General features: G+C 35.8%; 2 protein-coding genes across 2 annotated transcripts; both read left to right on the forward strand.

The window, feature by feature from the left end:
- Nucleotides 1-571: 571 nt before the first annotated feature.
- Nucleotides 572-3,719, forward strand: LOC109164016 (metacaspase-9-like). Its single transcript, XM_019312763.1, has 2 exons — nt 572-1,113; nt 2,976-3,719. Exons 1-2 carry the CDS (start codon nt 765-767, stop codon nt 3,557-3,559), a joined length of 933 nt encoding a protein of 310 aa, XP_019168308.1. The 5' UTR covers nt 572-764; the 3' UTR covers nt 3,560-3,719.
- Nucleotides 3,720-7,931: 4,212 nt separating this feature from the next.
- Nucleotides 7,932-12,386, forward strand: LOC109164125 (AUGMIN subunit 2-like). Its single transcript, XM_019312900.1, has 6 exons — nt 7,932-8,181; nt 8,487-8,612; nt 9,821-9,925; nt 10,791-10,859; nt 11,187-11,300; nt 11,885-12,386. Exons 1-6 carry the CDS (start codon nt 8,062-8,064, stop codon nt 12,215-12,217), a joined length of 867 nt encoding a protein of 288 aa, XP_019168445.1. The 5' UTR covers nt 7,932-8,061; the 3' UTR covers nt 12,218-12,386.
- The last annotated feature ends 3,222 nt before the right edge of the window (nt 12,387-15,608 follow it).

The raw sequence follows: 15,608 nt of genomic DNA on the forward strand, positions 1-15,608 counted from the left end.
TTAATAAAATGCGCGTCTCCCCTTTAAAAAAAAAAATCAGGTTCGATTCCCAGCAACAACATATGAACTAAAATTCCAGAATCGATGAACTATAATTCCATAATCGATGAACTATAATTTCATAATTTAATCTATGAACTAAAAATTTCAGAATCTATGAACTAAAATCTCATAATCGATGAACTACAATTTCAGAATCGATGAACTACAATTCCAGAATTGATGAACTATAATTCGATAATCAATGAACTATAATTCCATAATCTATGAACTAAAATTCCATAATGAATGAACAACATAATGCTGTTGCTAGGAATCGAACCTGATTTTTTAAAAAAAAAAAAAAAAAAAAGAGAGACGCGCGTTTTTAATAAAACGACGTCGTTTTTGCATCCGTATGCACCATGCATGGTGCATACGGATGCACAGCATAACTATTCATTAAATTTCACTAGGAGAATTTGGGCTAATTTAAAAGACTAAATCCCTTATATCAAAATAATTACAAGTATTACAAAGTATATTATTCTAAGTCATAAAATACATTATCTTAAACACCAAAACGACATTCATGGTCCACACAATAATTTGCCCTTAGATCTACTTCATTTGTATCTAGCTTTCCGCTATATATAAATTTCAAGCCCTTCATCCCCAAGAATAGAATATTACATTATAGAGAAGCTTAAGTTCACTTCCAAGAATCAGAGACGACTGGGATTAGTTTGAAGTAGTGGTTGTTGCATCGCCCAGGCCAGGTCCAAATGGAAACAGAGCAGAAGAAGAGCATGAAGAGGATGGCGGTCTTGGTGGGCTGCAATTACGAGAACAACGCAGTATTCAAGTTGAATGGATGCCGCAATGATGTGTTGGCGATGAAGGAAGTTCTGATTTCCCGGTTCGGGTTCAAGCCGGACTGCATCGAAGTGCTGACGGATGAGGAGGGGAGCCCGGTGTTGCCCACGGCGGCCAATATCAAGTCAACGCTGCTTCGGATGGTGGCCCGATCCGAGCCCGGGGATGTCCTGTTCTTCCACTTCAGTGGCCATGGGATTTTGATCGAGAGCCTCAATGAAGAAGCTATTCTTGGCCAGGATCTCAATGTCATCACTAGTAAGCAATATAATCCACCCCCTCCTCCTTCACTTTTTATTACATTTTTAGTTAACTTGATGAAATCATGAACTAGAAAAACTTTGAAAGGAGGCCTAATTTTAGGAAGAGTGATAGATCGTATCCTTATTCTTGAGATTCTTTCATAAATTTTTATTGGTGGGTTGGATCTGATGGGTCAAAATTGAATGTAATATTTATACGGAATAATATAATACTATGAATAAATAACACTTTTAATTCAAAATGTAAATGTATTATATTTTTCTTCACAAATATTACACTTTCTATTATAAATAAAAAATGCTTTATTTCTGATTATTACGTAGTATTATATTTTTCAGTATAAGTATTAAATTTTTATATTGATCTGATCCGTCTCATGAATAAGAATTTGTAAGATGGACTGACACAAGTTTTTGCCTTTTAAGAAATAAATAAAAGTTAATGATGTAATGTCACAAAATAAAAGAAAATGATTAAGGGTCCTGAGTTCGAGTCTCATCTCAATCAAGAATCAACATAATTTGTTGAGTAAATGCTAAAATAGGTTAGAGTGTACTTTAAAAAAAAATGATTAAATATGATAAGGTGTGTTTGAAAATCAGGAAAATAATTTCTGGAAAATATTTTCTAAAAAATGAGAAATTTTCAAGAAAATAGTTTCATTTGTCCGTGTTTGATTGCATTCTGAAAAACTGTCTTAATGTGTTTGGTTAATTTTTTAAAAAAGAGTAAAATTGTATAATTAAACATTTTAATTATTTTATTTAGAATATAAAAATATTTATAATAATATTAAAAATAATTTTATTTATTAAAGTTTTAAAAAAATATATATATAGAAAAACCTCTAACCAGAAAGGCAGTAATTGGTGAGTGTTTTAGCGCACGAGGAGCACGAGCAGTTATTTATTTATTTGGTGGTGCGCGAGGGGCACGAGGGAAAACACAACTGCCCCGCATTTTACTTTTATGATTAATAAAGGTTCCTTTTATGGGTCCAATCAAAGTCCAGCTTTGTTTAAATTTTATTTAAAAAATAATAATTAAGAGAAAAAAACAATCACTACCTTCCGTCTTTGTCTCATTTTTATTCTTTTTTATTATTTATTGACTACGATAATTTATTAATTATTTTAAAAATATTTTTAATAATTTTTTATTTAACTTTTGATGTTCAATAACATTTTCAATATATATTAAATATTAAAAATATTAAATTATAAATAATTGAATTAAGTTTCATTAACTAAATTATATAAATAAAATCAAATCGAAAGATATTTATTTATTTTCACATTTTAACGTGTCATTATCCAAATGAACTCTTTTTGTGTTTAATTACTTTAATTCATCACAAACCCTTTTTAATTTTGATATTTATTATTTAGTTAACTTATCATGAAGTCAATCAAAAAAATTTCATTATTAGAACTTTAGAAATAGTATCTTCAAAAAAAAAACTTTAGAAGTAGTGTTACGGAAGTGAACATTTGGGATAAATTATGTGGAAAAAATAGCACGCAATTTTCAATGTAAAAAGGACGTATAATAAATTAAGATTTTAAGGGAGGAAAATAGAAATTTTGAATTTTTAAAAAATCAAGCATATACTAATAGAACTTACTCCCTAAGTATTGTATAGCATTTCATGAAATTAAGTTTTATTTGTCTAACTCTTAAGAAACTAAGTAAAATTTGTTAGAGGTGTATGCTTTAGCAGTAAATATTAAATATATTTTTGGACATTTTCTTTATGATCATAGGAATAATATAATCAATAGCATTTGATTATTTATTTGTTATATTATTTTAATTCACAATTCTTCATTTTTAAGAGTTAAAAATATCTTTTGCAGGTGTGGATTTTCGGCAGATAGTGAAGGGCGTGCCGAAAGGAGCGACGTTCACGATCCTCTCCGATTCCTGCCACAGCGGCGGGCTGATCGACAAAGAGAAAGAGCAGATCGGGCCGTGCGACCATCCCACCTGCGGCAACGAAGAAATCCCCACACCGCCGCCAAACGCGCAAGCAAAATCCGTTCCTTTCGAATTCCTCTTGCGCCATCTCTCGTCCATCACAAACTTAGCCGCACGGGATATCGCGCCGCACCACCTGGAGCTCTTCGGCGACCACGCCAGCCTCAGCTTCAAGCAGGCCGACAAGCGGCCGGAGCCTCTCGAGGCGGACGAGGGGATCTTGCTGAGTGGGTGTCAGGCTAACGAGGTGAGCCGAGACGTGCCCACCAAAGAAGGGCAGCCGCCCCGTGGGGCGTTCAGCTATGCCGTGGAGACTGTGTTGAAGGAGCATCCTGGTCCTCTTAGTAATAGGGAAGTGGTTTTGTTGGCCAGGAAGGTTATCAAGAAATTACAACTCCCACAGCATCCTTGTCTTTATTGTTGTGATGGAAATGCCGATGCAGTTTTTCTTCGCCAATCTTGATCGGATCATAGCCCGACCTAATCGATCTGCATGTGGTGTTTTTGTAATAAGTTAAGCAACCAGTGCTCTATACATTATTTGATGGTGTGTGCATGCGCTAAACGTTGGCACTTTGTCATGGATTATTTTTTAATTTGATATGATTATTGTGATGGAAAAATAGTTTGAAAATGGCATTTTAAGTGGTTATTTTGTGGTACAAATATTAGAAGGTTCTACTTGTGATTTGGGTCGGGTCAAAATAGATTCGGGTTCTTCGTAGTAAGACGAAGAGATTGATATATTGTACGCTCAAAACGGATAATGGGTGAATGAGAAATTGATTCTCAAAGTAACCCATTTGAAGTAGCCTTTTTCCACATTGATTTGGAAAGTGGGTTTGCACAACTATTTATATAAGTGCCTTTCTAAAGCATATTGAATTATATAGTATAGAGGCTCTATTTTGTGCGCAAGGAATGCTAACTAGTAAGCCACAATTCTTTGTTTGTTGTTATTAATTCCAGACTAGTTTTGCTCCTCTTTTCTTCTCTACGTTATGTGTTCTTCCCACGTTCTAGTTCGCCGGGCTCTAAGTTTGAGTGCTTAAAACTTAGAACTGTAGTATGTTTTATCCTGTGTTTTATCCTGGGAAACCTAAGCTGCAATGTTCCTAACATCAAGGGAGGCAGCAAATAAGATTTTAAGGACAGAGTGCAACTCGACTCGTACTTACAACCTAACTATAAAAATTCCTTCGTCCATGTGGTTGTTTTATCCCAGAATTTCCAGTTTTATGTAACACCATTCCTAAAAAAAATAAAAAAATTATGTAACACCAAAATTAATATAATATCACATTAAAGATGAGTTACTATTTGATTTTAGAATTGAGATTAATGTCATGTTGAATGCTAATTACTTCTTCTTTCTCATCTTCTCCCAAATATGATTTACTATTTGATATGATTTTAGAATTGAGATTAATGTCATGTTGAATGCTAATTACTTCTGGTTATTGGCAAACGGCTGATAGCTGATTGGTTTAGCTAGTAGTTGATGGCTGATTGCGCTAGCTTGGTTAGAAAAAACTATTTGGTAAATTAGTTATTTACTAGTAGTTGATTGAAGGTAAAATGACATTTAAGGGTATGAGTATATTGTGTTATTTTAACCTTTAAATATAACAAGATAATAAACTCTTAAGGACTCGTTTGGTTCGCGAAAAATATTTTAAGGGGAGTGGAATTGAAATTTCATAGAAAAACAATTACTAGGAAGATGAATTTCATTGTTTGGTTGGTGGAAAATGAATTACTAGGAATACTAATTCTATTGTTTGGTTAGATTTGGAATTGTAAGGAATAACGAGTATAAAGACATATATTTGGAATTGTAAGAAATAACAAAGGTAAATGCATTTTGACGTATAGAAGCTCAATTTCAACAAGTTAAATTAATGTAATTGATATTTTTTTTTTTGAAAGCAATCAACAACGGCATACATTAAAGATAAACTAAAACAGAGTCAGGAGGGATAGAATCTCAATAAAAAGCAGTAGTCTGAGCAAAAGCTATAGAAGCTAAAGTATGAGCTATTAAATTAGCTGAACTAGGACGAACTTTAATAAACAACACAAGAAAGTAGACATAAATGATCTGCAACCATCGATCGCATATCGATGTATGAGCGAATATGACCTATGTTCGTAACCAAATAATACTGAAGACTCAAACAACTGTGTGAAGCTTTATCGTATGCTCTCCACGATAATATTTACGGCTACATGCTCACATTGGATTGCGTTTACTCGAAATAGGAATAAGTTGTTGGAAAAATAGCATTAAAATGACATTTTGAGTTATTATTTTGTGGTACAAATATATGTGGGATTCACTTCCGATTTGGGTCGGGTCAAGGTAGATTCGGGTTCTTCGTAGTGAGACGATGAATTTGATATAATGTACGCTCAAAATGGGTAATAGGTGAATGAGAAATTGATTCTCAAAGTGAACCTAATTGAGAGAAGTACGTCAAATTAAGCTTAGAAAGCTTAAAGCTTAAGATTAAGCTTAATTAGAGTGACAACACGAGTTGTCAAGCTTGAGAATAAGCTTTTGGGAAGCTTAATTAATGTGCTAATTTGTTAGCACGAAATGGAATTGGGACGAAAGATGCATGCAGAAGCTTTGGTTTCGGTGCCTTTGGTTTTGGAGCACGAAGTAATAATCTTTGGCTTAGGCTCCTTTCATGCTCCTTTCGTAGGAGCAGCACGAGTCAATGCTATATGCATTGATTCGTACCGCACCGTTTCGGTGCTTGCGGACCACTCAGGTGTGGTTTTCGGTCCCAATTCGTTAAACTTTCGGATTTGTACGGACTTCTCAGTCACTCAGATATTTTTGAAACGAGTCGTTATGGTCGGTACGAATTAATCATATATTAAGTTCGTGACCGTTGATATTATTTCGATAATAAGTACGACCGTTTCAAACGTTATAATTCAATTTTTAAATTGAATTTATGTTGGTTAATGTGTCATGATGATGCTATTTAGTACCAATCTCCTATATAAACATGTTGTGGGAGCAACCTTTTTGACACAGAATGATAGTGAGAAAGTGAGAAACAACGTGAAGAAAGACACAACACACAACGATAAGCACCTTTTCTTCTCAAAACTCTGCTCCTACTCCTTTCTTGCTACTGTGTTTTGCCCGTGCTCTTGTTCGCCGGGTTCGTTCGTTTGGGTGCTCAAACGTCGAACCGTTGTACGTTTTATCCTGGAAAACCTAGGCCACAACGCTCCTAGCACTTTTGGAAGGTGACAAATAAGGTTTTAAGGAAAGACAGACACTTTGCCTAACTCGTACTTTTCTTTCCTCCTTATCCTCTTTTCTTGTTTTGGATTATGCTTTTAAGCAAAAATCCGTACTCCCTCTTTTGATATATTCGTTGGATTGGACTTAAAATCTGAGGATTATTGGTTCCAATTTTGGTTGATATATATTGGTATATCTTTTTCGTAGATATACATGTATATATAACCTTTAGGTCCGTTTTATATATATTTGTGTGTATATATATATTTCGGATAAATATCCAATAATATTTTATATACTTGTGTGTGTATATATAAATATTATTTTTAGGATATTAAATCGATTTTGGTTCATTATCACCAACATAAGTGACTGCCTTGATGTGCCGCATTAGTCATTGTAGTATAGTGGTGGAGTATTGTTGTGATAATGATTTAAAATTGATTTAATATCCCAAAATAGTATTTATATATACACACGAAAATATATAAAATACTATTTGATATATATCCGAAATATACACACAAATATATATAAAACGGACCCACATGTTATATATACATATATATCTACGAAAAAGATATACCAATATATATCAACCAAAATTGGAACTTATAATCATCAGATTATAATTTCAATCCAACTACTATATCAAATAAAGAGAGTATTTTTGCTTAGAAGCATAATCCAAACCGAAAGAAGGAAAAGATGGCTCGTGTATGGGTATAGGGTATTTAGCGCGAGTCAAGAGATCACTATTTCCTTAAAACCTTATTTGTCACATTCCAAAAGTGCTAGGAGCGTTGTGGCCTAGGTTTTCCAGAATAAAACGTGCTACGGTTCGACGTTTGAGCACCCAAACGAACGAACCCGGCGAACTAGAGTAAAGCCTTGAACACAGTTAGGCAAAGAAAGGAGTAGGAGCAGAGTTTTGGAGAAGAAATTGTGCTTTCTGTGCGTTGTGTTTCTTCTTTCATCCTTGTCACTCTCTTGTTATGCTTGTGCTTTTTTTATTTTTTTATTTTTTTATTTTAAAATCTGCTGTTCCAACTACAGTCTTATATAGGGGGTGAAGAATCAATAGCATTTAATTTAGCATTTAATGCACGAGTTGTAGCACCTGAAACGGCCACCATTATGTTGAGATTTAATTCAAAAATAAAATTGGAATTAATAAAAAATTAATTCCGTAACGGATGAATTGAATCTCAACAGTCCAGAACTAATTTTCCTTTATAAGTAATATTGACAAGTGCTTGTTATTTATATTTATAATAAGAGAAAATAAACTCTGCAAAATCCCGATCTCCGATGACTGTGGCAAAAAAATGGTGGAAGGGTTGTCGATTAGGTAACATGTAATTACAAGTTACTAATCGGTTTCTCGACTTCAATACTTCAAAGTAATATGTTTATGAGTTTATTTACAACTTTTAAAAATTTAAATGTCTAATTAACTTTTTTAAATAAAATTCAGGAGCCTATTTAACCATTTTCTTAATTTTTATTTTGAGCCGATTCCTTACACGAACAAGAATGTATGAGACATCTTTACCATTCAAAAATGATGTGTGAGCTAACATATTCGTGTACACTCAAAACAAAATTCAAATTCTCAACCCAACCAACCAGAAAAATAAACTCTGCAAAGTCAAAGTTCCACTAGGTAACGACGGAGGGAGAGAGAGACAGAAAGTTCGATGATGGGAAGCGACTCAACATGGGTCGGACGGAAACCAGTGAGACGCCTCGGTGGGATGTCAGATGCCCTTTCTATTGCCGCCGATCTGGGCTTCGCCGTCTCTCCCCCTCCTTCCCAGGTAATCCATCGCAAACCCATTTCTGTACTTGTGATCGATAAACCCGATTCCTGAATCGTTGATTCGTGAAGTACAATGTAAGATTATTTTATGTACAAAAAGAAGCTGTAAAAGTGCTTCATCTTTAGCTAAATTTCACTTAATATGAAGACATCATAACATGGAGAACAATTTAGGTTGTAATTGTTTCAGCTTTCTATTCTCTTGTACGTTAATGTTCGTTTTGGGTTATCTTTTCTTGAATGTCTGTATCTATGAGTTATCGAATGAATGCCGATTCTGATTTTCATTTTATTGTGGTTTAGGAGGAGATCCAAAGTTTGTCCAGTGGCTCTGGTGAAAAAAGTGATGACTTGATAAGGGTTTTGAAGGAGCTTACTGCTGTCCAAAGAAAAATAGCAGACTTGCAAGTAGAGCTTCAGGGTAGAAAGGTGATACTACCTGATATAGCTTTCTATTGTACTTGTATGTGTTGGTTTATTGCTTGCATAGTATTGCCCACAATCTATACATTGACAGATCACAGAAGTAGAACATCAGAATTAATATCTTAATTGTTGCCTAAATGAACATGATTACATATGATTCCATTTCCTATAGAACCTCATAAGTCCTTAAATACCTTTGGGATGGTAGTGCAGCTGGTAAATCCTCAGGCCTATTTTTAGGTTTATGTGCCCTTATTTAAGAGACTAGTCTTTGGTCCTTAGCTTTACATTTACTTACTATGATGTTGCTTGGTTCATGGGATTGAAATGGATCAGACTAAAAATCCCCTGAAATACCATGTTAGGGTTTGGCATTGGGCGACAGGCCACTTTCAATCCCAACAAATGTGATTGGACTAAAGAAGGGAGGGGTAGTACTATTAATCCCCATCTATTCCCTCTGCTCTACTTGGTGTTTTTGAGCCAAGCAAGCTCTATGCCTTGTTGGGAGAACAAGTGGAATTAGTTTCTAAAAAATGTGAGTACATGATATTTATGCTCTAACTTGAGGGGAGTGCTAATAATATTAAGCTCGTGTTATATAGATAAGATAGATAAAAAGTTTGCCTCCCTGTAAATCTGGTAACTGTCTTGGAGAGTTTCTTATATGTTATTATATTTCACCTTTCCAAGTCATCTGGTCACTAAACCATGTAGAATATTATTAAACTATAGATAGAAGTCAAGGCTTCTTTCATGAGTTCATGATTACACAAGAAATTGAAACTGAGGCTTCTTGTCTTTGCAAGTCCTAATTTCATGAATTATCCGAATTCCCCCCTCCCTCTCTCACATCTCTGCCACCAACATGTGAACCAGTTTCCTGATTTTCATTTCCATTAGTAGCCAGTTGATTGGTCAGCTAACCTTGAGAACCAATCTTATATTCAATGGTTTCTATGAGCACATGTGCCGACCAACATTTTCCAAGTTTCATGTCTGGCTTAAAAAAAAAATATTAATAATAAATTTTGCCATCTTAACTCTAGTTTGGGTTCTGGACCAATTTGATTAATTGAAGTTCTAATTTTCTCTCATTTGGATGAATAAGATTGTAATTCACATAGTATCGTGGAAAATTTATCTCATGAAATGAGATTTGTCACTTTGTGTTAGACGATGAATTTTGTTTAATTGTTTGTCAATTTTAGGAGGACAAGAATGTTGCCCATCTAACACATGTTAGTGAAATGGAAAAAAAGATTGAGACTTTGGCCAGGATCACTACTATATTGAAAGATGTTATTCAGAACAAGGTAATACTTCTACTTGCTACATTTGCCTATTCCTGCCACTTTGTTTTCAATCATTTGATATTCCTTTTTTTTTTTTTTTGGATAAGTATATATGTTTTACTTTTTTGTGGGGAATCTCTTTATGTACTTATGCAAGGATACACAACTTCTTTTGTGCTCTCATTTGGTGCCTCCAGAATTATTAATATTATTAGTAAACAATAAGTTGTGGTTACATCTTCCATTGTTACTGGATGGTGAAGGGGAAGGGGGTTGATCCCCTGCAGCACTGTTGAAATAGTTCTATCGCTGTTTTGAGGACGAGATCAAACCTAGATGTTAAGTCAAAAATAAGAAAGTATTTCAAAATCTGAAGGAATAATGTAGTTGATGAATCCGTTATTGGTATATGCATGATTTCTTGAGAATTAGGAAGAGACACATTAGAAACCCAGCTTTGAGATAATATATGTAATTACAGCAAACTTTAGTTTATATATATGTATTCAGTGAGGTGCATGTACAAATAAATAAAAACTAAAAATTGATGTTCTTAGACAGTTTGACATATCATTCCCAGTAGGCCAGTACTTCAACATAGTTTGACCTATTGGACAATCTGTGGTTATGATTTACTGGTTTAAATCATTCTGGTGAAGCACTAAAGTGGCCACTAAAAGAATGGTGAGGTCCTATTACTAGTTACGGTATTGGTAAATTTTCTTGGTGACCTGTGACTCTGTGAGAGCTATTTCATTAGATAGTGAACTATGGTGAAATCCCGTCTTCTCACCATCTGCCTGATTTTCTCCATCATGCAAGTGTTCTGATCTTTTTTCTCTTTTGGTGCAATACCCTCTTCTCAAATATTATTCTATGGTTATAGGACCGGATAATTGCTCGGCTTCAACAACCATATTCATTGGATTGCATTCCGGTGGAAGCAGAATATCAGGTTTTCATTATTTATGAAATTGAATTACACACTTTTTATCTTGCAATCTGGCATTGATATTGTCACTTGAGTATTACAATTTACACACATTTATGAAAATTTTTATTACTGCTTGTTTGTAAAATATCGCTACATAACTTATATCCTAGAAGACATCTTTTTACTTCGTTTTTTTTTTTTTTTTTTTTTTTTTTTTTTTTTTTTTTTTTTTTAAATCTCCATCATATGAATCTCAGATCTTTAATTCAACTAAAGGTTCTTTACCCCAACAAAGTACATGATTCCTGATATATTTTTTAGGCCTGATGCCAGTGAGAATCTTTGCAGAAACAATTTTCTGAGCTGCTTATGAGAGCTGCCAGCGATTACAGTGCACTCACGGCATCTGTCGCAGATTTCCAATGGAGCCAGAATTTTAAAGATCCACCAACAATATGGGCAGTACGTCAATCCTTATTACTCTTGTTGCTGCTGCTGCTTCTTCTTTTACAATTATAGTTGGAATATTCACATTGTTTTGTATACATCATTAGCATATTTCTTTGTTGCCTTGTGAAAGCATCAAAATCAAGCATATAATTTATACCTCCTAAAGTTGTCATCAAGAAAGAAATAGGGCCTAGTCTGAGTATGGTACAGGGTTAAAGATGCCTCCTATAGTTAGGGCCTACTCAGGACACCTCGTGGTCTAACTAAAAAAAAAAAAGAAGAAAGAAATAGAATGGGAGGGTCTGTTTCCTTTATCATCTCTTGTTACAAGTTTGGGGGTGTAGAATTCTCTATTCAGTTCTGTGAAACTATGGCTTTTTTGGAAATGAAAATTAGATATTACTCTATCAGTTGTATTGAACGGATCAAAAAGCATGAACCAGGTCCAGGTAGGAAATGCGTATAAGGTTTTTATTGCAAGCGTAGGTGTTGTTCACACCCAGCTGACTGATATGATGGATTTCTGTATTTGTTTTTGTTCCAGTTGGTTTAACACTTAATGGGGTTTTAACTTATGTCAAATCCAATCAATGTAGGAAATGCTTCGCCCGATTCCAGTTGCTCTGGCATCATGCACCAGATTCTTTGAAGCCATGTCAGCAATGAGGGAGTCGTTTGCCACACTTCAAGCTTTAAGGGTCGGGCATCCTTCGTCACCAAGCAGCAGCAAGGATCCATCGCAAAGGGGACCAAGGAATTCAGATTTTGTGACTCCTCCACCCTGGAGAACCGAAACAAGTTTTGATGATTTGGCCATTAGAAGTCTGAGGCAAGAAAACGAGCAGCAAGAAGTGTCAAGTAGTGAACATGGAGAGGTTGAGAGCCGCAGATTATCATGGCCTCCTTCAGTTAAAAAAGTTGGTATATAACCCCACTACCACGTAACTGGGCTAAAAATGTGGGAATGAAATGTTGTGTATCATTCTTCTTCTTCCAAATACAGTCTACTGAACCAATGAGCTAAGCTCCGGGCAAATGTTGTGTATCCTAATATATGTACCTATTGCCTTTTGCTGCAAATTATGTTTGATTGTGTCATTTGTGTGCAATTTTTTATTTTTATTTTTATTTTTTGAAAAGAAAGGAGGCTGTATAGCACTTGATCGAAATGAATGATTTTGATGGGAACCCCTGGGATTGTTATTTAGGACCCAACAAACACATTTGTAAGTAACATCCTAGCAAGGAGAAGCATACAAGATCCAAACGAGAAAGATAGAAAAGATGGGTGTCTTATGGCAAATTAAAAATAAATAAAGTTTTTATTTAATAAGTTAAAAAAATTTAAAACTAATATCAATTTAGAGGACCCACTATACACTTTTAGATAATTAAATAAAGAGTTAATTCCTACAATCTTCGACTATTGTGATTTTTCAAAATTAATCGACTATTAATTTGGACAAAAAAGACACTTGACTTTCTAATCTGTTCTACCAATGGTCTTTCTGTTATCCATCCGTCTCTTAGTCGTTTGTGGAGGGATTAAAATGGTCGTTTCCTTAGTATTAACCCAATGGAGTTCTTGTCGGAGTGGCCGGAAGTCAAGAACTAGACAAGAGGTCAAGAGAATCAACGGACGATTTGGGTTTCTCCCCACATCTCTTGCTTCTCTCTAATCATTATTCTTGCGAATTCCCGGACCTCGTCGACAACTTCCCGGAGCTTCTTCTCCGACCCGACGTTCAATTTTCCAAATCAAGGGGACAATAGAGTTGAACCGCTTGCTAGTAATCTGCACAGATATGATTCTTCAAACGCCACTGCGAATTTAGCCTACGGGAGACACAATAAGAGATATTCCGGGTTGTACCCGAACGCAAACCTCTGCAGAATATCCTAAAGATCAAGAACGTTAGGCGGCGGCGAGAATCAGAACCGAGCGTTCCGTGAGCTCCGTATCCATGATGATCTCCACGAATTTGCGCAGAGACCTCATGTTGAACTCGTAGCTCGCTAGTTGCCTCTGAAACTTCTATTACATATGTCCGATATTTTACATGTGCCAAATTTGTCTGTTTCACTATTATCTGTTTATCGGTTCACAAAGGATAACAACGTCTTTTTTGAATTCCACCCTTCGTTTTTTTTTTGGTTAAGGATTGCAGCACCAAGGCGGTGCTTCTTAAAGGTCCCGGTACGGGTGGTTTGTACCAGTTGTCAGTTCCGCGGTCGCATATGGTCTTCCTGTCTGCTCGTGCCTCGCCCGTGGTTTGGCATCGTTGGTTAGGCCACCCACATGATCGTGCCCTACAACGTGTCCTCCGGGAGTGTCCAGTCGTTCCAAATAAGTCGGGTTCACCACGTCTATGTGCACCTTGCCAACTTGGCAAATCTTGTCGGTTTCCCCTAGATAGGATAAAAACTTCCAGTTGTAATGTCTTAGATCTTATTTATACGGACATTTGGGGCCCGGCACCTGTTATTTCGGCCGATGGCTTCTGTTATTTCATTTTATTCGTAGACGATAGTAGTCGTTTTTGCTGGTATTACCCGTTACGTGTAAAAACCGACATATATAAAATCTTTGATATTTTTCGGGCTTCGGTAGAACGGTCGGTTTCTTGTTCTATCAAGGCCATACAGTCTGATTTAGGGGGTGAACACCGACTGTCGAGTACTGGGGTCTCCTCAAGCGGGTCCTTCGCTATGTCAAAGGGACCTTAACCTATGGGTTGCGACTGTCGCCCTCTTCTTCGACTGATGATATCCATACCTTCTCGGACTCGGATTGGGCTGGTTGCCCGATGGATCGTGAATCCACGAGTAGGTATGCGGTGTTCCTGGGCACTAACTTGGTTTCATGGGTGTCTCGGAAATAGAAGACCGTTGCTCGCTCCTCTACTAAAGCTGAATACAAGGGATTAGCAGACGTTTCGGCTGAAGTTACGGGTTGTATCTCTACTGCGGGAACTTGGCCTTCACTCGGGGCGTCCAGCGACACTTTGGTGTGACAATCTTGGGGCCACCTATTTATGTGCTAATCCTGTGTTCCATGCAAGGACTAAACATGTTGAAATTGACTTCCACTTCGTCCGTGACAAGGCTGTTGCTGGGGATTTTCAGGTGAATTTTGTATCTACAAAGGATCAATTGGCGGATATCTTCACCAAGCCTCTGCCATCACAACGTTTTGGACTACTTCGCGACAAGCTCAATGTTGTCTCCGACTCACCTTGTGTTTGAGGGGGTGTACTAGATATATTAGGTACATAAGTGGATACAATTAGTCATAGCATATTTGTAGCCTATTGTATAGGATATTTCCTTTACTGTATTATTGTAATCCTGGGACTCTACGTTTACAGGGCGTTTGGTTGGAGGGATTTTAAATTCCCTTCCCACTTAATTCCCATCTAATTCCAAAGGCTATTAAATTCCGTAGTTTGGTTGGAGGGAATTGCAATTCCATGGAATTGCAATTCCCTCATTTTCATGGAATTAAAATCTCATGTCCCCCCCCTGGTATTTTAATTCCTGGGAAAAAAAGATAGTGATGAGTCAAAATTATCCCTTCATTTTTTAACCTAAAATTAATGTCTAACAACAATAATGGACATTTTTGACTTTATACTACTTATTCCCTTTCAATTCCCATGTATACCAAACATTGGAATTTAAATTCCCACTTTATTCCCAGTAATTCAACTCCCATGGAATTACAATTCCTTTCCCACATAATTCCCCCCCTCCAACCAAACGCAGTTGTTAACAGAATCTCATTGAAAAGAATTGCAATTCCCCCATTTTCATGGAATTAAAATCCCATGTTCCCCCTTGTGATTTTAATTCCTGGGATTTTAGGAAGAAAAAAAAAAGATAGTGATGAGTCAAAATTACCCCTTCCTTTTTTAACCTAAAATTAATGCATGACAATAACAATGGACATTTTGGACTTTATACTACTTATTCCCTTTCAATTCCCAAGTATACCAAACATTGGAATTGAAATTCCCAGTAATTCTATTCCTGTAAACCAAACACTGGAATTTAAATTTCCACTTTATTCCCAATAATTCACCTCCCATGAAATTACAATTCCTTTTCCACGTAATTCCCCATCTCCAACCAAATGTCCGGTAAAGGTTAGAAAGAAGAAACATTTTTATTTTAGAAAGTAGAAGTTTCACAGTTCCAAATTATTACCTTTTTCTTAGCCTCTTCCTCTTCACGGTGTTTCTGGAAAGGTGTCTTCTTCCGTGAACTCATTTTCTCAACATATATTCAAATTGAAGAAGACTACAACATCATAACAAATGA

The sequence above is a fragment of the Ipomoea nil genome, unplaced genomic scaffold (genome assembly GCF_001879475.1).
Source record: "Ipomoea nil cultivar Tokyo-kokei standard unplaced genomic scaffold, Asagao_1.1 scaffold3056, whole genome shotgun sequence".
Classification (NCBI taxonomy): Eukaryota; Viridiplantae; Streptophyta; class Magnoliopsida; order Solanales; family Convolvulaceae; genus Ipomoea; species Ipomoea nil.